At 47.4% G+C, this 23,523-nt stretch overlaps 2 protein-coding genes across 6 annotated transcripts; one reads left to right on the top strand and one right to left on the bottom strand.

Annotated features, from left to right (window-relative positions):
- Nucleotides 1-1,064: 1,064 nt before the first annotated feature.
- Nucleotides 1,065-15,421, bottom strand: CDCA8 (cell division cycle associated 8). The gene is made up of 10 exons (XM_036445398.2): nt 15,308-15,421; nt 15,045-15,173; nt 13,267-13,307; nt 10,559-10,631; nt 8,489-8,574; nt 7,115-7,179; nt 5,929-6,024; nt 4,287-4,413; nt 3,482-3,568; nt 1,065-2,358 (listed from the first exon to the last, which is right to left on the bottom strand). The coding sequence occupies exons 1-10, from the start codon at nt 15,402-15,404 to the stop codon at nt 2,314-2,316; spliced, it is 846 nt and encodes a 281-aa protein (XP_036301291.1). The 5' UTR covers nt 15,405-15,421; the 3' UTR covers nt 1,065-2,313.
- Nucleotides 15,422-15,704: 283 nt separating this feature from the next.
- CUNH1orf109 (chromosome unknown C1orf109 homolog) lies at nt 15,705-23,177 on the top strand. 5 transcript variants are annotated; one of them, XM_036445405.2, is made up of 6 exons: nt 15,884-15,918; nt 15,951-16,002; nt 16,316-16,590; nt 18,838-19,017; nt 21,008-21,126; nt 21,280-23,177. In XM_036445405.2, the coding sequence occupies exons 3-6, from the start codon at nt 16,316-16,318 to the stop codon at nt 21,315-21,317; spliced, it is 612 nt and encodes a 203-aa protein (XP_036301298.1). In that variant the 5' UTR covers nt 15,884-15,918; nt 15,951-16,002; the 3' UTR covers nt 21,318-23,177. The 5 variants fall into 5 exon arrangements, with proteins under 5 accessions (XP_045440795.1, XP_036301298.1, XP_036301299.1 ...); XM_036445406.2 differs by lacking the exon at nt 15,884-15,918 and having other exon boundaries at nt 15,932-16,057; nt 21,004-21,126; XM_036445401.2 differs by lacking the exon at nt 15,884-15,918 and having other exon boundaries at nt 15,938-16,057.
- Nucleotides 23,178-23,523: the final 346 nt, after the last annotated feature.

Below are 23,523 nucleotides of genomic sequence, written 5' to 3' on the forward strand. Positions count from 1 at the left end.
AAAGTTAAAAACAAAAATAAAAAACTGAACATGTCTGTGGGCTGTTTTCGCTCTTTCTTTGGCTCAAATATATACATATATATGTATAATTAATTTCAGAGAGGGAGAGAAATATCAATGATAAGAATTATTGATTGGCTGCCTCCTGCATGCCCCCCCCACTGGGGATCAAGTCCGTAACCTGGGCATGTGCCCCAACCAACTGGAAACTGACAGTGATCTCCTGATTCATAGATTCACACTCAACCACTGGGCCACATCGGTCAGGCCCGCTAGTAAGTCTTAAATTTTCTTTGCAGCATTCCAGCCCTTTGATGATTCAGGCCATGCTTTAAATCCTGGGATGGAAAACACATTACTTTCCAAGTCATCCCTTTATGTGGAATGGACTGTTCAGATTGCATCATGTGACGCATTTATTAGGCACCTGTTCATACTACACACTTGGGTTCATTTGGGCAGTGGTGCCCGCAGAGTGAAAGCAGGTGAGCCTGGCTCTGGGTCAGTCAAGCATGTTGGATCCTGTTTCCTTGACATCGAGCTCTTCCTAACACTGTACCAGAGAATGATGGGAATGGTAGAAATCTCTGGGGTCAGGATTACTTGAAAGAAGTAACCATTATTCCATGTGCTGTCACTGACCGAAGGGTCCTTCACCATGAACTATCCATGTCAGATGACTGAGCTAAGCAATGACCCAGATTTAGTTCCATGCTGATCGTTTTCCATGTAAAGAACTCTGGGAAGTAAGGTGCCCACTGAACTGATTACCTGCAAGCACCCTTCTTGTCCTGGCCAACGGGACTACACAGGCAAACACACCACAGACAGTTTATCCTCCCCAGTGTACATTTCTAGTCATGGAATGAGCGTGTTGGAGAAAATCGTCTTGGGGCAGGTTCCCCATTCCTGGATCTTGGGGTGAGGGCTCCTCTTCAGGTATCCGAGTTCCTGCCTGGACTGAAGGTTTTCACACCTGTTCGAAGGCTCTACCCTGACAGCTGCAGCTTCAAACCTGCCCCCAGTCTGGGGAGCACGGCTTGTAAATGACAGGCAGGTGCATATTAATAACAAACACAGTTTATTGAAAACAGGTACCTCTCAGGAGCTCTTAGAAGAAATCAGAGATTCCATTACTCAGGGAAACAATATGTACAAAGTCTCAGGAAAGGGAGCATAAAACAACTCAAATTGAATACAACTTAAACAGGACTGGGTTACTAGGATGGTCATGTCGCAAAATAATACAAAGTATAGCAAAGAGACACACATGAGAAAACGGTGGCCCCCAAACCTGGGATGGGAACTGTTCCCATATTCTTGGACCACATCCCGTGATTCTTTGGGGCAGAGGCACTGGCTGGCACACAGGAATTTCAGTGCTAAGGAACTAGTCCATGCCCAGGGCACAGGCCAAAGTGGAATGAGATGACCAGGCCAGTTACGCCTGCTCCATCAATGAAGCTAGTCAGAGAGAGGTGCTCGCTGCAGTCGGCAGACCTGCAGGGCCACAGAGAGCTTAGAAAGCTCCCCTGTGCCAGTCACAAAAAATCCCAGACTAATCTCAGCCTCCGATTCCCTTATCCAAATCCCCACGAGCTGGAGAGGTAGAGGAGGAAGACATGGAAACTGCCTTCACACCAATTTTTGGTCTTCGGTCGAGATAAATACAAAACACCATTCCACAAGTTAGCCTGAAAACCACTGGCACAGCAGATGTGAGATTCCACAGAAGGAAGGGATGGGGTTGGGAGGGGAAGGGTGTTCTCTGTGGTCACTGCTGAGACAGGTCCTGACTCACTGTCCTAACCCCATTTGTAGTTCCAGCATTCTGGGTCTGTTCTCTCATGGCCCAGAACTCACTTCTCTGAGCCCCAAATTCCCAGCCTCAAGCATACAGAGTAGAAACGACAGATGCACAGGGTTCTCAGGCGAGGGTGAGTAGGCAGTCTGCCCAAGAACACGAAGTCCTTCCATGCCTCCACAACTGGAGTCAGGACATGGCAAAGAGGACACCGAGTCCCAGGAGGCAGAAAACGGTAGCTCTGAGAGCAGGAAGAATTCAGCAGGGAGAAGGACAGGAAGGTTTGATCGCACGGATGCAGTGGGCAGTGTCTTTGGAAGGTGTGAATAGTAAAACTGTCTAACAGATGAGGGAACAGCATCCTCCCACGTCCCAAATTCTCCAAGAGAACACCACTTCCTGCTCTGGAACATCACACTCAAACAGACAATAAGCTTGAAGGGAAGAAGGTCCCGGAAATGCCCACTGAAGACCCATCTTGTCAAGTTTGGCTTCTTAGAATAGCAGCCTCATTTGTGAGTCCGTATGCTGCTGCAGATTTGGGCAAGACGGCTCTATAAAGAAAAGGAGACGGGCTGTTAGAGAGGGTGGCACTGGGCATGCTTGTCCAGGGAGCCGCTCAGGCAGCACTGCACGTGTCTGAGGCAGCTCTGAGGGAATTTCAGCCCTCCAGTCTGTCTGTTTCACAAACGAATTCACCTTCCTGATTCTCTGTTTCTCATCTGAACAAAGGAGCAAAATAACTTCTCACCGGAGACAGTGAAAGTATAATGTGGGAAGAGTTCTGCTGTAGATCCAGCTAGAGGATGAATGCACCAGGTTTGGGTGGCTGGCTGTGTGATCTCAGCACTGGGCCTATGTGCAATAGGACGTTTGGGAAAGCAGCCCTCCTTGTCCCCTTCCTTGGGTATCCCCTTCACAAGAGCCCCAGAGAGGTGGGGCTATGGCAGCCATGTTTGCACTAAGTGCTCCCACCCACCAGCCAAAACCATGCTGACTGGACCAGGGAGGCCCATGTGACCATGTGACCAAAACTAAGCCAATTAACTTCTTCCTCCTGAGCATTTACGAAGACTAGTGTTGGAAAATGAAGCAATAGTTAGAGTTGAAAGTGTGGCTAACCAAGATCACCTACAAACCAACATAGAGGGAGGACAGAACCAAGAGCCTTGGGTGGGGGGAGAGGGGTGAGCAGGGAGAGGAAGGAAGATGTGTGTGGGGCCCCAGAGACAGAGGAGCTGAAGGAGCTGGCGCACCAGAGTGGAGCTCCGTAACCCCCTATTGCTGATGGTCCCATCACTCCGAGGCCTGGCTGTTCAGCGCTTGCCTTGATTCTGTGGATCCTTTGTAATAAGATTCCCCCACCCCCACCGCCCATTCCTGAACTGCTGTGAGGAAGTCTGAGTTCCTGGAGGTCAACTGTGCCCTAACATATAGGCACCAACTGCCTGAATGAGGCAGGATTTTGATTCTGTTAAGGAACTTCTGTGGCAGGCACTCTGGATGGACCTAAACGCAACCTCAATTTAGGGACAGAATTGCTACCAGGTAAGTATGACATCAGTCAAAATCCACTGGGGAAAGAGGCTGAAAGTACAAAGAGTGAGCCTGGACCTGAAAGACAAACCAAGGAAGCTCCGGAGGAAGCTCAGGTGTGGAGACAAGCGTGAGACTTACGGACAGCTGCTTAATGTTCCCCAAGGCCTCTGGATCCAGCTGTGCAATATCGACCCTCCTCAAGTCACTGGCCAATAACCGCATGCTCTGTGGAGGGGAGAGTGGGTTAAACTGCATGTCCTTCAGGGCGGGAACCTCCATCCAGCAGCCCAGCGTGCCCCCTTTGTGTCCTGTCCTTAGGGGGTGGGGGGAGGGGGGAGGCAAGGTAGGCAGAACACAGGCTGTCACTGTTGTCCCTAAGGATACAGTGACGTCAGTGCTCATCACTGGGCCGGGATCACCTGGGTACCAGGACATCCCCATCAGCTTAGCAATGCCCGGCAGACCACACCTGAGATCAAACACCCTTCCTTCCAGGAGGTGAGGCAACAACTTGCTCCACTCAGCCCGGAGAAGCTGGGCTCAACCTGCCTCAGAACCCCTGGGAGGTACACAGGGGAAGCGACAGCTTGTGCTCCCCTTCCTAGACGACGCACTGTATCTCCATTACTGCACACATCGCATGGAGACAGTGTCCTAACTGTTAACCTGTACAACTACTGAACTGCTTCTCCAGGGCAGGAAGGTCTTCTTGGTCTGCTACATACGGGTGCCCAAATGTTCGTTGAACAAATGGAACCCGAGCTGGGCAAGGATCTTCCCAGTCTGGGAGAGGAAACTGGGTTCTGAGTCTTAGACAAATGTGGAGATCAGGATCCATGCAACTAAAAGGCCTCCGGGGAGGGAAGTGGGTGACAGACCAGGGAAAGAAATGCTGCCTCAGACACACACGGGGGCCAGGCATCCCTCAGACTGAAGCACTCACCTCTCCGCCTCCCACGGGCACAGTGAGGAAAACCTCTTTGCTGTCGGCCAGAGGGCTGCCGTTCACTGAGACATTGTAGATCCGCTCTCTGGCTGCTGGAGTTCGAAGGCCTGGGGTCTTGAAGACCCTAGAAAGTGGGAGAAGTCTCTGTAAAGACGGCTTGGCAGACTGCATGACACCAGGCGCTGAGCCCTTCCAGAGCCCACCTGGCCTTGCCCTGGCCAGTTTGGCTCAGTGGACAGAACATCAGCCTGTGGATAGAAGGGTCCCAGGTTCGATTCTGGTCAAGGGTGTGTATCTCAGTTGCAGGCTCCTGCCTGGCCCAAGCCCTCGTTGGGCCTCATGGAGGAGGCAACCAATCAGTATGCTTCTTTCACATCAATACTTCTCTCTTCCTTTCCCTCTCTCTTCCACTCTCTCTGAAAATCAATGGGAAATACCCTCGGGTGAGGATTAAAACAAAACAAAACACAAAGCCCACCTGGCCTCAATCTGCACTTTTCAAATCACACATTTCTCAGAAGGCGATTTCTAAAATTAGGGGGGGGGGGGGGTGTCTTTCTAAGCAGTAATGACTAAACACAGCTGGAGAAGGGAGATTGTAATTATCAAACATACATTTAGCAACTCAATTCTTATCCCTGTCAATTTTAGGTCCAGAGCTCCATATAAATTCCGTCCAGAAATAAACTATGGTTAATGTACTTCCAAGAGTAGCTAAGTGTTTCTATCAAGAGGAATTTCCAGGGTCCAAGGAAGAGGATTCAGAGATTACATCATTATATTAATTCCCAAATTCTAACTTTCTCAAGACAGTTACAAATGCTATTATTATTCCTCAAGTGTCCTTTGCTATATGCTCATGTAAAAAACAAAGCTAAAGAAGATGGGAATTAAAAGCGGAAGTAAGTCTTCCTCCTCCCCCCACCCCAGGGATAACTACTCTCAGTTCCTTATGCATCCTTCCAGAAACTTTCTATGTATGTAAAAGCAGATGGGACCATCCATCTAGGACAGTGGTCGTCAACCGATGGTCCTCGAGGTCCGATAGGTTGGCGACCGCTGGTCGAGGACACACTGTGTTCCAGCTGCTTGGAGATGCTTGTAATCCTGAAGCTGCCGCCCCCTCCCTTCCCCACTCCACCACACACACACACACACACACACACACACACACACACACACACCAGCACAAACAGATCTTCTTCTTTTTAAAAGTCTATATGGCATTTCCTATTTAGTTAACCAGCCCAAGGGAAGGGATACATTATACTGCAAGAATATCCTTGTTTAGACTGGTCTCCTAAAAGAGGATGTCAATTTCTCCCAAGGGTATAGGAGAATGCCTACCCATTAAAAAAAAGCCTTTTGATTACTCAGAATAGATAAAAATTCACTAGAGCTCCTAGTCATCAGAGACAAAGATCACTCTCGAATCAGATAAAGAGAAGAATCATTTTGTTGCTGAAACAGATGAACCTGCACTCAAGGGAGAGGCAAACAACACCAGGAGGCTCAGCCCACCACCCTCTTCTGAGAGGGCTCGGGCCAAGAGCCAGGAGTTGTTTTCTTAAACAATGTTCTTTTCTGCAGTTAAATACTGGGCTCCCACCCAAATCCAAGCCCGGCGCTCAGTACTCACCTTGAGTCAAATCTGGGTGTCATGCCTGGAGTAGGTTTTACCAGGGACAGCTCCATTCGGCCCACAGCTGGGGTAACAGTGTTAAAACTGCTTGACCTACAGATAAGAAATGGCCATTAGGTGCACAACTCAGGTCCAATGACAGCAGCAGCAGGGGCAGCTCACACTTGGAACACCGACCTTGTCAGATACTGTCCTGAGCGCCTACATATCTCGTGTAATTCTAACAACCCTATGAGAAGCACCACTATTACCCTCATTTAGAGATACAGAACTTATTTTCAAATAACTTGCCCAAGATCACACAGCCAATCAGGAGAGCCACAACTCTGGACCCAAGCAGTCAACCTCCAGAATCTAACTCCTCAATCAAGCTCAGGGAATAGGAGGAAGGAGACAGGCCCCCCAGCTGGGTTCTGGTCACTGCTCAGGAAGAACTGAGAGGGGTCCACTCCTTCAGGCACCCTCATCACTACTTTCCCCAGCTTGTGTAAGATGCAGCCCCCACTCCCAAATGGTTTAGTGGGGTCCAGCAGAATCAGTTTAGGCCAATATATTAAAAAAGATTCTTTAAAAAAAAATTATATATATATATTTCAGAGAGGAAGGTGAAGGGAGAGAGAGATAAAGACATCAATGATGAGAGAGAATCACTGGTCGGCTGCCCCCCTGCTCGCCCCGCACTGGGGATCGAGTCCACAACCTTGGCATGTGCCCTGACTGGGAATCGAAGCATGACCTCCTGGTTCATAGATCGACACTCAACCACTAAGCCACGGTGGCTGGGCTCCATGGGATTCTTTATTTAGCAGGACCAGGAGGACATTTGAAGAAACTACCTATTGGAGTAAGTGACAGCTGCTTTGTGACCAACTATGGTGTAACTCTGCACACAGACTGTCAGGCAACTAACCATAATAATCTGCAATGCTTACCCCATATTATTGGGCCTCATTCTCCCTGTTTGCACCGAAAACTGTGGGGGAGCATAGAGAATGTGGGCAAAACTGGAAGAGGTATTTTCAGATGATTTCGAGAAGCCCCTCGGTTCAGATACTCAAGGATTTGACGGCTTGAAGCTCTACAAGAACACGAGCCACAAAGTCCCCTGCCCCCTATGCTGCCATAATGGATGTGGCTCTGCAGTAAAACCAACACCACACAGCTGAACTGGAAAAGCCGTTACCTTTTGCTTTTGCCTTTTCCTTGTATGGACTGCATTCTTTTCCTGGATGGAGGGCACCTTTTGACCTGAAGTCACAATCAAATGAAAATGAGGTTACAAAAAGCCTTTCCTGCAAAGGGGACAGGGGAACCAGCTCTGGCAAAGAAACCTAATATTGAACATATGAAGGACTACCTCACAGATGTAACTCAGAACATAACTGATCAACTAAAGCCTCAAACCTGGCTTGGTTTCCAAAAGAGAAGATTTTGGCCAAAATTAAGGTTAAATGTCTTTTGCACTGATTGCAGCCTGGCTGGTCACGCTCCCCCACCCCTCCTACATAAAGTGCCACTGAAAAGGTGCATCCCAGGTGCCCAGTACAGGGAACGCAGCCGTCCTCATGGCTCCTGTGCCTCGGAGATGCGTGACAAGAACCACTCATCTTCTGACGATTCCCTCCTCCCTCACCTTCCCTCTGCAGTGTGTCTCACAAGGTTCTCTCTCTCACCTACTCCACGCTCCCCCTGCACAGCACGACTCTCACACTGGGACGACCACCCAAAGGCCTGGGAGCCACTGTGACTCTCAATCTCCTCCCCCTCTCTGGGCTCCAGGCTGAAATCTCTGTCTAGGCTACATGTCCCGGAAGAGTGTTACATGCTCAGCATGTCCAACAACTGACATGTGATCTGCTCCCCAAACCCTGCACCACTCTTCCTCCTGTGTCCCGCATGCCAGAGAGGGCAGCTGCCTAAGCTAGAAACCACTTAGTCACCTCTGGTTTCCGTTCCTCCCTCCACCAATCTTGCCCATTCTCCCTTTTTAATCTTATCTCAACACCAGCTCTTTTGATAGGGTCAGAGGCTCATCCACGAATTACAATGTTTCCTTCTCCCAGGGTTTGCCCTCTCCCATTTATCCGGAATACTATTCTGATATACAGATCTGGTGAGGTCACTCACCACTTCAGACCCGATGAAACTGAACTTCCAAACCTGGTGCACAAACCATTCGTTATCTGACCCCTATTCTACCCAAACTGCCTCCACAACTTACATCCCAGCCATTTCAAACTGCTTCCTGTTCCTTACATGGGCTCTCATACCTCCTCTGGGAATTCCCTTCCCTTCCTTTTCCAGCTAATGAAATCTCATTCACCTTAAAGGCCTGGCTGTGTCCTAAGAGAATAGGTAAGCCTTAATAGCTTCCTCTCTATGCCTACGCACTCTGTACATACTTCCATGATCGAGTTTGTTATCAGCTATTCAACTGGGATCTTCTCTACTAGACTGTGAACTCTGGGAGGGCAACACTGTATTTTAAGTATTTTTGTATTTCCCCATCTGTCAGACCACAGACAGGGAAATACAAAAATCTGAATTACCTACTTACTTTGGAAGTTTTAAGTTTCTTATTTTTATTTTCTTCTTCTTCATCTTCTTCTTCTTGCACTTTCATTTCATTCATTACCTTTCGTGCTACAAGAAACAGTTTATCAATGACATTTCTCACGAGAATAAACTTTTATACATTCACATTTCTTATAGGAAAAAAAACTAAAGCAATCTTAGACTGTAAGCAAATAGACCCAATATAAATATAATTAAAAAAAAAAAAAAAAAAAAAAAGGTTTAGACAAAGGAAACTGTAGCGGTTAAGAAACCCAATATGATTGAAGTCCTGTTATGGTCAGCCAGCTTTCTAATTAATAAGCGCCAAGTCTGTTTGTCTTCCTTTCCGTTTAGCCGGCATGTCCGATTCCACCGAGAATGCTGGCGGCCAGAGAATGCCGAGGTCCGAACAGACAGTCACTGGTGACTGACATGGCACTTAACGTGTTAAGTGTAGACTGCCCGGCAGGTGTGGCTCAGTGGTTGAGCATCACCCAGGAACCAAAAGGTCACGGTTCCATTCCCTGACAGCACAGGCCCGGGATGGGGGCTCTATCCCCAGAAGGGGACATGCAGGAGGCAGCTGATGATGTTTCTCTCTTGTCAATGTTTCTATCTCTCTCTCTCCCTCTCCCTTCCTCTCTCAAGTCAATAAAAACATTTAAAAAAGTAAAAGAGCCCTCGCTGGTTTGGCTCAGTGGATAGTGTTGGCCTGCAGATCCAAAGTGTAATGGGTTCAGTTCTGGTTAAGGGCATGTACCTGGGTTGCAGGCTCCCCCCGGACCCGGCCTTACTCCGGCATGTGCAGGAGGCAACCAATCAATGTGTTTCTCTCACATCAATACTTCTCTGTCTTTCCCTCTTTCCCACGCTCTCTAAAAAAACCAATGGAAAGATATCCTCGGGTGAGGATTAAAAAAAAAAAAAGTGTAGACTGTAATTGGACAGACATGAGCTTGAGACCTGGCCTCACCACTAATTTGATCACATAGCTTCATGGTAGCTCCTCAGTTTCCTTATTTATAAAAGGCAGTGGATGCCGAAATCGGTTTGGCTCAGTGGATAGAGTGTCGGCCTGTGGACTGAAAGGTCCCAGGTTCGATTCCGATCAAGGGCATGTACCTTGATTGCGGGGACATCCCCAGTAGGGGGGTGCAAGAGGCAACTGGTCGATGATTCTCTCATCAATGTTTCTAACTCTCTATCCCTCTCTCTTCCTCTCCATAAAAAATCAATAAAAAATAAATAAATAAATATATATATATATATATATATATATATATATATCAATATATTTTTTTAAAAATAAAAAGACAGTGGTCACTTTATAGGCTATCATGAGACCTGGAATGTGTGCCCCATAAGAACAAGGTCTTTGATACTTGTATTTGGTGTTTCCAGTGTGGGGCATATTTGTGAGAACCATTTCCACGTGTGGGTCACTGAATCTATGTAATGTGAAACTAATGTGCTGAGAAAGTTAGTCCTTTACAGTTCTCTCTCACCCCTCTGATCAGAGAGAGCTGCAGCTGGATGGCCCCATCCTGGAATGCTTCTGTAAATCCTGCTAACTTCTCCAACTCAGGGGAAGCAAGCAGACAATATGTTTGGTTTCCACCACAACTTTTTCTTTTTTTAATATATCTTTATTCATTTCAGAGAAAGGGAGATGGGAAGAGAGAAACATTAATGATAAGAGAGAATCATTGATCGGTTGCCTCCTGCACATCCCCTAATGGAGATTAAGCCTGCAACCCAGGCATGTGCCCTTGACTGGAATCCTTCAGTCTGCAGGCCAACGCACTATCCACTGAGCCAAACCAGCTAGGGCACAACTTTTGCTTTTATCCTTTCACTTTCACTCATACATCAGACTGGGGAGTTTGGTTAGTATCATTCTTGCATATAATTAACTGAATGCAGCTGCAAAATCACATTTTTTTTATTTATAAGACTGAGGATCAGACAAGAGAGGGAAGAGGCTCCATCAGTGAGGCCTCCCTATGCAGCAAGCCAACCACCCTGGCTCTCAGCTCTCTCAGTTCAACAAGGGATTTTGAAAAGTACTCACTTCGGGTAGATTTCAGGGGTGTCTGCATAGCTTTTGCTGTTAGCTTGTTTATTTCTGTGATATCCAGGTCAGCCTGTGATAAAAACAGCCATAAAACACTAGGCATAGTCCATTGAATATGAGGAACAATATTTTTTAATGAAAAAGTTATTTTTAAAGCATATCACATATCATTAGAAAGATTATGTTAATTATAACACATTTAATTAACTCCCATAAGCCCACCACACCACCCAGGACCCAAAGCATCAACAATAACTTGCTCCTAGTTATCTACTCGTCCCTGTTCCATTTCCTTCTTTCCTCCAAAGGTGACCAGTCTTCTCTGTCACTCTCCAGAAATAACCACTACCATTCCATTTGCTTGAAAGTGTGTGTATATATATTTTCACAAATGTATTTGTGCTTAAATATTTTTTAAAAATATATTTTGATTTTTCTTACAGAGAGGAAGAGAGAGGGATAGAGAGTTAGAAACACCGATGAGAGAGAATCACCGATCAGCTGCCTTCTGCACACCCCCAGTGGGGATGTGCCCGCAACCAAGGTACACGCCCTTAGTAACCAGAATTAAACCCAGGACCTTTCAGTCTGCAGGCCAACACTCTATCCACTGAGCCAAACTGGTTTCGGCTTAAATAATATTTTGTTTAGTTTTGTTTCTGACCACTATTTGTGGTTAATCCCTTTTTATATAATATTTTGCTATCACTCTATCATAGTGGATTTGTCTAATCTCTTGTCCACAGTCTTTTGCTATCACGAACTCTGCTACTTTGAACTGTCAGACATATATGTCCAAGTTTGCTCTTGGCTATATACTTAGAGAGAGGGCATTATAGGGCTATAGGGTACACAAATGTTCAGCCTTGCCATTATGCCAAATCGTTTTCCAAAATGGTTACACTTGTTTACATTCCATCAGCAACCAATACAAGTTCAAAATGACCCACATTGGATAATACCTGGTGCTGTGTCAGACTTCTTGTTTTCCTCTTTTTAAGTCTAGGTGATCTTGGGCCCTTCAAAAAGGCTTCCAGTCACCCTTTTAATTAAACTTCTTCCCAATGGTGGCTACCTACATGTATGAGACTAGTCAAGAGCAGGCATGATTCGTAGGGTTTTCCTTGTAGGGCATGTGTAACTATCAGAATAGTTGCCATAGACTTTGAGTGACAAGATTTCATCTCTGGGTTGGGAGGGACTTCATGGAGCACTCAGAGAAGGATTCTGAGGGTGTCTAGGCTTAGCAAGAATCAGTGCTGTATAGGTTAGGGATGTCTGATGGTTGATGGGATGGAAAGTGCTGGCCAACTTTCTGCCATCTCTTCAGCCAGCTGGCATGCTATGAAGGGATCATTGGTAGGCAGGACATCATTACCTAACATGCAGAGGATATCCATGCTTACAAGGTTGGTCAGTGGATGGCACTAGAACTTGGACTTCAGGGTCACACTATTCTCTGATAAGAGAAGCTTCTTGTGCCTAAGATATATACAAACAACATGGTTTAGGCTGAATACCTGCTGTCCTTCTGGAAGTCTGGAATTATGGCATTGCTAGGCACAAGAAGTGACCGTCCTAATAAAACCCTGCACAGTAAATCTCTAAGGAGCCTTTCTGGTAGGTAAGGCGCTGAATTAAGCATGTTCTGTGTGTCTCCCGGGGAGAGGACTCTTGGGAGCTCGAGCCTGGTCTCCTCTGGACTTTGCCCATGCATCTTTCCCTTTGCCGATCCGCTTTGAATCCTCCCACTGTGATAAATCACAGCACAGTAATCCTCTCACTGTAAGGATGCCACCCCAATTCACGGTTTCACTTTTTGCAATTTCAGTTACCGTATTTTTCGGACCATAAGACGCTCTGGACCATAAGACGCACCAGTTTTTAGAGAAGGGAAATGAAGAAAAAAAGATTCTGAAACAAATAGTGTCCTAAAATATTTTATGTGCATTAAAACCCAACATCACAGTCATAAACACATGTAATCAACCCTGTAAAGTAAACAGCAGCATTTAGAACCATTTTAGAGCCGGGCAAGCACACAGAGACCACACAGAGCCGGGCAAGTAAAAAAACTTTTTTTTTAAAGTATATGTGTAGGCTATATTTGGACCATAAGACGCAGGGACTTTTCCCCCCCACTTCTGGGGGGAAAAAAGTGCGTCTTATGGTCCGAAAAATACGGTAACTTGCAGTCACCCTGCAAAATATTAAATGGAAAATTCCAGAAATAACCCACAAGTTCAGAATTGCATGCTGTTCTGAGCAGGTGATGAAATCTTGCGTCATCCAGCTGAGTCCTAGGACATGAATCATCCCTTTATCCAGCGTTTCCATGCTGTGTATATGCTACCTACCCATTAGTCCTTCAGTGCCCACCTGGCCCCAAGCATAAAAGTAGTGATGTGGGCAATTCTGGATATGCCAAAAAGAACTGGAAAGTGCTTCATTATGTGAAAAGGCGATATAGTACAGTAAGCTATTCTGAGAGAGACCACTTTCACATAACTTTATTATTAAAGCACATTGTTATAATTGTTCTATTGTATTGTTAATCTCTGTGCCTGATTTATACATTAAACTTTATCATAGGTACCTAGGTACAGATCAAGTCCCCTATGGAACCTCTTCCATAGTAAGCATCCATTGGTTGGATGTGTGAACAGACCCCAACTTACAGTTTCAAAACAGGTCTAGTCACTTACCGTCGCTGCCTCCTCCAGGGCCTGCTTGTTTCCTCCAAGGGCTTGAAAAAGAACATTTTGTTCAGTTACTATCAGTTTAATTGTAAATCACCTTCCCATGATGAGCTATCTTTCTAAAACAGGACCAGAGTAAGCCCCAATAATTTGAGGACCTTCATAAGCTAGTCTAATCTTTCTCCAAGCTTGATTTGTCCCCCTCATGACCTAGCCTATGTTCTACTGAACTAAAAAGTTCCTGTTAGTTCCCAAATGTGCCACTCTTTTCTGAGATTCATTGCCCTGGTATTACTTCCTGTGCCCAAAATATTCCTCCGCACCCAACCAATTCCTAACTCATCCTTTGAAACTGATCTCAAACCCAAAACTCTGCTTGTCTGTCTATGACAGCAGACTGCTGCTAAGTGCTATGTTAGTTGTTCATCCTCACCCAACCCAACAACCACTCAAAGCAGTTTAATTCTTTTCTCTCCTCCCACCCTCTGGGTCTTGAACTGAATTCCTTGAGGACAGAGATACCGTATTTTTCGAACCATAAGACGCACTTTCCCCCCCCCAGAAGTGGGGGGAAAAAGTCCCTGCGTCTTATGGTCCAAATATAGCCTACACATATACTTTAAAAAAAAAAGTTTTTTTACTTGCCTGGCTCTGTGTGGTCTCTGTGTGCTTGCCCGGCTCTAAAATGGTTCTAAATGCTGCTGTTTACTTTACAGGGTTGATTACATGTGTTTATGACTGTGATGTTGGGTTTTAATGCACATAAAATATTTTAGGACACTATTTGTTTCAGAATCTTTTTTTCTTCATTTCCCTTCTCTAAAAACTGGTGCGTCTTATGGTCCGAAAAATACGGTAATATCCATAGTTTCTGGCAAAATGTGCCATACAGTAGGTATGTAGTTAAATTAATGTGTGTTGAATGAAGAGGTCCGTGCAAGGTTAGATATAGAATAAAAAGTTAGGTTAGGTCTTCCTGCTAGAAACTCTCAAAGTACCCTGTATGACAGACAGTTAAGAACGTAGGGTTTGGAACCAGAATACGCCTACATTCAAATAAACTCTGTACAAACCAGCTCATGAGGAACAAAGCAACCAATCTTTCTGTGCCTTAATCTTGTCATCTACAAAATGGGGATAATTTTAATAATACATTTTTTTATGAGGATAAAATTAGTTAAAACAGCGAGTCCTTGAATAACATAGTTTTAATTCGACATCACTTCATTGGGGCTGATACATGTTCAATGACTATTTGCAGAAATGTACAAACAAATGGATTAATAAGCAAAAGGGCAAGCTAAAAGGATCATTAAAAGTCTACTTTCTAAGGAAACCATGCATTTCTATCTCAGGAGGAGGCTACATACTGGGTAATTAATAATAACCCGCTGGCCCAGAAGGCCTTAAGATATTATATGGCCTTTTAGAGAAAACATTTGACTACCTGCAGGGGTAGATGATGTGAGTGCTAACGAGATTAAATCTGAGCTTTTTTTTTTTTTTTTTTTTTTAATCCTCACTCCAGGATATTTTCTTCCATTGATTTTTAGAGTGGGAGGGAGGGAAGGAGGGAAGAAGGCGGAGGAGAGAAAGAAACACTGATGTAAGAGAGAGACATCGATTGGTCCCACCCGGTGCAGAGGCTGACGCTTTAACCACGGAGCCACCAGCCGGGGAAACCTGCTTCCTGCAGTGACCACGGAGGCCCTAGCTAAGGTGACGGCTGCTGGCTGAGCAGCGGGCTCCAGGGCGAAGCCCGGGGACACGCCAGCGGCGCTTACCGAAGTAGTCGAGGCAGTTCATCTCGCGCAGCGCCTTGGGGAGCCGCAGGATCTCGATGTTGTACAAGTTATCCATCTCCTTGAGGATGTTCAGCCCGTCAGACAGAATCTGCTTGGATCGTATTTGCACTGCGATGGAGCAGAGTGGACAGAGCCGGGGTCCCCGGTGGGTGAAAGGAGCCCGGAACCCGTGCTGCCCGCTGCCAATCCGCCAGCCCCCCGCAATCGCCCCGCAGCCGCGACGACCCGCGCTCGGCCCTTACCTTCACGGTCGAAGTCCTTAAGAAAGGAGGCGAGCTTCCGGCTCCGTAACAAGTTGGTTTTGGTCACCCGACGGCTGGCCTTTCTAGCCGGAGCCATGGCGCCTCAGTGGCGGCGGCTGCGGGGAGCCGGGAACCGAGCCCCAAAGGGTTAGAGGCGGAGCCTGGGGAGGGAAAGCGGGGGGCCGCGAAGGCGAGGGAGAGGGCGGACGCGCGCGCCCCAAAGGGTTCGTGGAGCGGGTTGACCTTCGGGGCCTGAGCGTAAAGCAGACGCGAGGAACGTACCTGCGGACCCCAAAAACAAGGGGGAACCTCGCCGCTCAAACAGCGAGGGAGCGGCTCTCGGGCTACCGAGACGTGCGACCGCCGTCACGAAATTCAAACTGCCACAGGCTGACCAATGAGAAGGCGCGGTCTTAGAAGGCGGGTCCACGACACCCAATCACAGAGAAGCTCTTGTGTCGGCCGCCGGCTCACAGGTAGGACTACAATTCCCAGAAAGCACTGCGGCACGACAGCATATTTTCGCGACTTCACTGCGTGGGGACTGCGCTCTGAGGACCTGCGGGTTCAGGCCAGCGGCTCCCTTGCGTCCTCAAAATTGGACGGCCTCTTGAAGCGTTTGCGTTTTCCCGCTGGTTTAAGGGAAGCGACCAGCCGTCTCAAGGACAAGCGACAAGATTCCGGAAGCACAACCGGTCTGTTTTTGGGGCGGCCGGGCTGGGGCCCCGGGAATCCGCAGTCTGCAGCCCCGTCAGATCCTCCAAGGGACAATCGGGGACCCCTTCCCAAGTGGGGAGACCAGCGACCCGCCTCCCGAGAGCCCCTCTGAAGGTAAGCCAACGCCTGGCGCCGGGAGCTCTTGTCGGAGGGGATAGACAGTCCTACCTGAAACTCATCTGGGAATGGAAATAACTCCCACCCTTGATCTGGTACTTCCCCTGCCGACCTGGGACCCGAATGCTACATAACCTGTGACTAAGGTAGTTTTTTTTACCCCTTCCGCAACAGATGACTCAAGATGGGCCTTTGCTGGCGGTGCAGGAGGCCCTGAAGAAGTGCTTTCCGGTGGTGGAGCAGCAGCAGGGCCTGTGGCAGAGCACCCTGCGGGACTGCCCGCCCCTCCTGGCCTCCCTCAGCAACCTGGCCGAGCAGCTGCAGGCGGCGCAGAACCTGCGGTTTGAGGATGTGCCGGCGCTCCGGGCCTTCCCGGGTCTGAAGGAGCGTCTGAGGCGCAAGCAGCTGGAGGCCGGGGACACCGTCCTGGACCAGCTGGGAGAGCGGCTGTAAGAGAAGAGGCTCCCTGGCGCGCTTGGCGGAAAGATGTTAAAACCGGGCGTTCCATAAGTCGCTAGGCTCAGTCAGGAAGGTGTTTCCTTCCTTACTCTGGAGCATGGCATTCGGAGGTGCCTCAGCCTTCTTTCCCTTCTTTGCGTCTGTTGCAGAGGACCTCTGTCAGGCAGCCATCTTCCGGCATTTCCCTGGTCAGAGGCCAGGTGTGGCCGTGGTGGGCTTCGTAGAAGTTAAAAAAAGTAAAATAGAGAAGCAGTGGAGAATGCTGATGAGCTAGCTCTCTTCGGTAATTTCCTTTGGCCAAAAGCAACGAGGAACTACCGTGGACCCCTGAACAACACTTGGGGTTAGGGATGTCATCCAGTGCCACGAAAAATCTACGTGTAACTACAGTTGGCCCTCCCCATACGTGGGTTCCCAACTGCAGAGTTAACCCTTGAACAATGCAGGTTTGAGCTGTGCTGGTCAAATGAAAAAAATCCCCATCTAAGCAGACCTGCACAGTTAAAGCCCATATTGTATGTTGTGAACTTGGAGAGTGTCAGAGCAAAGGGTGTTACATACATTATTGCATAGAATCTTTTCAGCACCTCTGTGTCTTAACCTCACTTAACCCCATTTTGCAGGCGAGGAAACTGAGGCTCAAACAGATTGCCTCTGGTCTCACAGCTAGTAAATGGCAAAGCTGGGGTTCTCACCCAAGGGTGCCTGAACAACCATTTTGTTCTGCTGTACATGGGTGTCTGCAGCCAGGAGTAGCACATCTGTCAACCCTTATCATGCCTGATGTTAGACTCTACCTTAGTTACAGGTTATGAGGGTAGAGGAAAGACAGGGCACAGATTGTTCTAGTGTATAGAGTATATGCCATAGACCAATAGTCAGCAAACCGAGGCTCATGAGCCACATTTGGCTCTTTGGCCCCTTGAGTGGCTCTTCCACAAAATACCACGTGCGGGCACGCACATCCAGTGCAATTGAAACTTCTGGCCCATGCGCAGAAGTCGGTTTTCGGCTCTCAAAAGAAATATCAATCGTTGTATTGTTGATATTTGGCTCTGTTGACTAATGAGTTTGCTGACCACTGGTGTAGAGTATATGCCATAGACTAATACAAAACTGTCCAAAATGGGGACCATCTTTGTACTCATTTGTACAAAATACATTTATTAAGCACCAGTGGGATGCCAAGTACAAAGTTCTGGGTCTGCAACAATGAACCGGATTTAACTCCTTAGTTGGGTAGAAGAGATAGTCAATTAAATATTAGGTCATGGTATATTCTAAGAGAATGAGTTTTTATTTCAATTGTTTACATATGTGTGTGTGGATATTGGGCTGCTATTTTAAGTCTCCTTTAAAATTATAGGTCATGGTGAAACATTTGATTCCAAGATAAGGAATGCCTTGCCCTTTAGGAAATTGTAAACTTTGCCTTGGTGACTCGGCCCCTTGGAGTCACCAGTGGAGTAATAACAATATTTATCACAAGCTGGGCTCACAGCATTTTATGTGCATTACTGCATTTAATCTTCACAATAACCCTTTTTATTCACTCAACAAGTGTTTGTTCTATGTGCCAGTTTCAGTGTTCGAGGTACTTAGGATGCGCAGTGAGCAAAACAGACTGGCTTTATGTGAGAGAAAAAGAAGCTTTCCTAAGCTCACATTAGTCTGTGTGCACTGCAACCTAAACTTTCACCATTCAAGAATTTACTAGGATGGGGCTGGGCAACATCTGGATAGTACTGGTTTGTTGCTCCAGTTGTGCCTCTTACTCCCTTTTCACATTCATGTGTGAGCAGTTGCTTTTCTTATACAGCTTTATGGCAGCCTCGGACAGGCCCCGTGGTCATTACTTCCTTTGAAAGCCATATAACTTATGTGTCTTCTCCATATTTAAGTACATTCTTAATTCTTGAGCCACCCCTACTTCCAAGGCACCATCACCAATCTCCTTACACAAGTGGGTGTCCTTTGGAGGCAGTTTTTCCCCAAGGGGACATTTGGCAATACGTGGAGATATTACTGATTATTGCAGTGTGTGGAGAGTGGGGACGTGGTTTGGTCCTGCCATCTAGTGGGTAGAGGCCAGGGATGATGCTAAACCTCCTGCAGTGCACAGGGCAGCGCTCCACCCCAAAGAATCATGTGGTCCAGAATGTCAGTGTGCCATCGGCGAGGAACTCTGTCTTCTGCCTTTCTCATGATAATGCCTAATATCAGACCCTTTCCCCCAGAGCTGCCCTCCTCAAGGTGCGTGACGCTGTCAGCAGCCACGTGGGACAAGTGCTTCAGGTCTACGAGCAGCACGCAGACGCCATCGGCATTGACGCTGTCCTGCAGGCCTCGGCGGCGAGCCCCTCTGTGGCTGACATGTTGGAATGGCTGCAAGACATTGAGAGACATTACCGAAGTTCGTATCCTTTGCACACATTTCAAATAGTATCCAGGGCTGTTCCAGGAAGTCTTTTTTCCCCCTTTCTTTTTCTTTTTAATTCTCACCTGAGGATATTTTTCCATTGGTGTTTGTTTGTTTGTTTATTTATTTATTTATTTTTTCCCATTGATTTTTAGAGAGAGGGAAAGACAGAGAGAAATATCGATGTGAGAAAAACACATCAATTGGTTGCCTCCTGCATAAGCCCTGACCAGGGCCTGGCCTGGGGAGGATCCTGCAGCCGAGGTACGAGCCTTGGACTGGAATTGAACCTGGGACTCATTGGTTCACAGGCTGACGCTCTATCCACTGAGCCAAACCAGCTAGGCCCAGGAAGCCTTTTAATTTCATTTTTCACAGAATTACAACATTGTATAGTATGGGTCAGTTCTCTGGTTCCTGAGTTTTGGTTCTTCCTACCATTATTTCTCAACTCATTTATTGAGTGCTATTACCTGCCAGGCATTTTTCTAATTTCTGGGCGTTAAAAAAGGAAGACACATAGAATGTCAGGTGGTGATGAGTGCTATGGAGAAAAATAAAGCAGAGAAAGTGAGGGCTGAGGGTGAGGTGGTGATCTTAAATAGGGTGGGCAGGGCAGGCCTCACTGAGAAAGTGACACCCAAGGGAAGACATCAGGTGCAAAGGCCCTGAGGTGAGAGCACGCCTGAATGTTCAGGAAATAGCAAGGAAGCAGTGTGGTTAGAGCAGAGTAAAGAGGGGAACCTAACAGGAGAGGGGCTAGAGCTTGTAGGGCCCTGAGGTCTTTGAGAGGATTTGGCTTTCACTTTGAATGAGAGGGAAAGCTATTGGAAGGTTTTTACATAAGCAAACCTGTTTTTAACAAAGCACCCTGGCTTTGTTCTGAGGAAAGACTTGGGATGGTGTGGAGCAAGAGTAGAAGCAGAAAGATCATTTAGTTGAATGGCCTTTTTTTCTCGATTCTTGCCTGATACACTGGCTTAAATGTCTCCCTTCATTTGGATAACTCTCACATCCACGCTTTCTTTCGATGCCTCCAACTGGATTGCTCACACTCAGATTTAGAATTGAGCTCCTCTATCTAGTACTCACATTCTACATTCTACTTCCTTTTCCTTTAGTTGTAGAATCAACTGTGTATAATCGCCCACTTTGAAGACTTAAGCAGTATCTTCCCCCTTTCTCTCTGTTTTCTTTTTCAATTGCGGCAGCAGCATGGGCAGTAGGAGCGTCAGCTGCAGCTCACATTACTGAGCACTTATGTGCCACGTACTGCTCTGAGCCTGTTTACACAGTCACCTGTCAAATCCTTTTCCCCGGTTTCCCCGGTGCGTTTTATGAATTGTTTCTCCGCATCGCCTCTTCCATGGTTTCTTACCTCTCATTTGGACTTCTAATCACATGCAGCCTCCTGCTTCTGTCTCTAGCCTCTTTCCCAGGAAGCCATCCCCAAATGAGTAACCTCACCCCACTTTTCTTCAGGAGATCGAGTTCTGATCCTATTGTGTGTGTAGGAGTTTTTAGTAGCTCCTGTTGGGAGGCGGGCAAAATGCAGAATTCCCACGCTGGGCTGCAATGCTCTTTGTGTTCTGGCTCAACCACCTTTCCTGCTACTTGACACATTGTTCCATGCCAGCTGTGCTGGAAGGTTTATTTGTCCCTGAGTCCGTCCCAGACTTCCCCACCTCCGTGCCTTTGCTTATGCGTTTCCTGCCAGCTGGGATCTTCCTGGTGCCTCTAACCTGGATGAATTCATCCTCGCACTTCCTCTGACTTACCTCACGTGTCACTTAGATTCCTTCTCCTCAGTTTCTGGTGTTTCCTCGCCGTGGCGAGGTCCTAGACTTCAGTGTTCCGCCAGTCCTGCCGGTGGAAAACTCCACGAGAGCTGCACTCTCACTTTTATGCGCTCTCTAGGTCTCTCCAGGGGATTTTTCTCCTTCCATATATTTCCTTTTCCTTTTGAGCAGTCCTTAACTTCCAGGAAGGTACCTGAAGAGAAAGTACCTCCTGTCCTCAATCCGTTGGGAAGACCTGGCAAGCATCCAAGCTTTGCCCGCAGCCTGGGACCGGATTTCGGAAGATGAACACCCAGACTTGGTCCCAGGTACTGGTTTGGACTTACTCCTTCATGCCGCCCTCCTCCGTTCTGTCCCCGCGGCTCGCTTCTTTGGGAGCGTCGCAGAGGTGCCCTCACAGAGCCTGTCTCTCCTGTCAGCCTGGAGAGGTGGTATGTCACGGTTCTCTCTTCCTGTTCCAGACATCCTGCTGACTGTGTCCTTCTTTCTGGAAGAGTAAGGAAGCCGTGTGATTATCTGGAGACCAGAGGGACACAGTTGAAGACCACCAGTGCCGCACTCTGCTATTTCTTAAGAAATACCGATATTGCAACCGAGCTTATTTGAAAGACGGTCTACAGCCTAAGGACTGGCTCTTGGGAGAATTGTTGGGGCTTCTCCCTGCCAGGTCACGGCTGAGGGTACGCGGGCCACACCTCGCTCTTTCTAAGGCTCCGGGGATGGGTGGAGGCAGAGAGATGCAGGAGAGGCACTGAAGATCACCCAGGACAGAAGCAGCAGCCACAGAAGTGGTAAGGAAGGACAGATGAGTGGCACCGCCGTTGGCATCACCCAAAGCTCTGAGCCTAGTTGGCACCAAGCCCTGGTTTGGTGTACTTGTGTTCATACCTGATTCTTTGAAGAACAAGAAAGTTACTTTGATGATTTAAAGAAATAAGGGTGATGTTGATAGAAAAGAGTAATTGTTTTCCAAGTGCAATATAGCTCCTTTTCAAGCCAGTTTCAATTCCCAGAGCCTACCACCAGGGGGAGGTGGTGCAGCATGAATGATTCTGAATGCTGTCCTCTGTTGCTTACTATGTGAGAGGAAGTGGGGATAGTGGGACTCTTATTATAAAATGATGAGTTTTATGACCAATGCTGGCAGCTGACTTGCCACATTTCTCTGATCTTGGAATAGCTGCAGGGGTGGGGGGCCCAAGCCTAGAGTCAGTGATCAGGTTTTTCGATGTGTTTTCGTCACAGAGATGAAAAATAACTGAGAAAGGTTTGCAGCACAACCAGGGAAAGATCTAACTCAGTGATTCTCAAGCTTTAAGGTGCACATAAGTCCCTGGTGTCTTGTTAAAATTTAGATTCATATTCTGTAGTTCTGGGGTGAGGTTCTGGATTCTGGATATCTAATGAGGTTCCAGGTAATGTTGATGCTGATGATCCAGGGACAAGACTGAGTTGAAGCGATTTGAATTGTGATACGATAATAAAAGTGTTGTAACGGAGCTAAAAACAGAATGCTCTGGGGAAGAGAGGCGATAACTCACTGTGAGAAGACTTCATAGTGACGGCTCAGTTGGGCTTGAGGCTCATTTTCCTGGGGCTAGGAGAGGGCTGCAGGGCATTCCATGCACAGGGGACGGGCAAAGCAACATGCTGAGTGCCCGGTGTTGTGCTTGTTGCTTTATACAAAATAGATATTGATTGAAAAGTTCTCCCCCAGTTACTCAGTCTCTTTCCTTGAGGCAGCCAGTGTTTAATGATTCTGGCATATCCTCCCCAAAATACTCCTCGCCTCTGTCAGTGCAGTGGTGGGTAACCTCTAAGACAACCCGGAACAATCTCACGCCCGTGGACATCTCCTCCCCGTCAATGTGGGCTGGACTCCCAGACCTACTTCTAGGGAAGAGAATACTGCGGACATGGTGGGATGTCACTTCTGAAACTAAATTATGAAAAAGACTGCAACGTCCCTCTTGGGTGATGTCTCCCCATCTCTTGGACCCCTCGTCCTGGGGCAAGTCAGTTGTGATGCTGGGGCAACCTGTGGAGAGTCCGGGTGAGAGACTGAAGCCTGCCAGCAGCCACGGGAGCGAGCTTGGAAGCAGATCCTCTCCTTCAGGTGAGACCACAGCCCAGCTAACTGCCCGACGACACCCTCCTGAGGACCACACCAGAGGCAAGCAGCTAAGCTGTGCCCAGATTCCTGACCCATGAAAACATAATAAATGTCTGAAGTCATTAAGTGTTGGGTTCCACCGCAGTTGTTAACGAATACAATAAGCAAATATGTTTCTGTGTCTTCTCCATAATTTTACACAAATAGTAAAGTACAGGCCCAGTTTTGTGCCTTGTTTTTTCTAAAGCAGTTGCCGAGTTTTCTGTTGTGTGGGTATACCATAATTTATTTAGTCCTGACCTGTGGACCAGTAGGCTGTCTATAGTCTTAATGTCGGTTAGGTATAGGCAATCTCCCTCCACTCCCACCCTGGTTGTGATGCCTTTTTTTTTTCAATTAGCTGATCCCATCCCACCCACTCAGCCCCAATAAAAAAGAAGAATCCTGCCGAAACCGGTTTTGCTCAGTGGATAAGGTGTTGGCCTGTGGACTGAAGGGTCCTGGGTTTGATTCAGGTCAAGGGCATGTACCTTGGTTGTGGGCACATCCCCAGTGGGGGGTGTGCAAGAGGCAGCTGATTGATGATTCTCTT

The sequence above is a fragment of the Pipistrellus kuhlii genome, unplaced genomic scaffold (assembly GCF_014108245.1).
Source record: "Pipistrellus kuhlii isolate mPipKuh1 unplaced genomic scaffold, mPipKuh1.p scaffold_m20_p_2, whole genome shotgun sequence".
Taxonomy (NCBI): Eukaryota; Metazoa; Chordata; class Mammalia; order Chiroptera; family Vespertilionidae; genus Pipistrellus; species Pipistrellus kuhlii.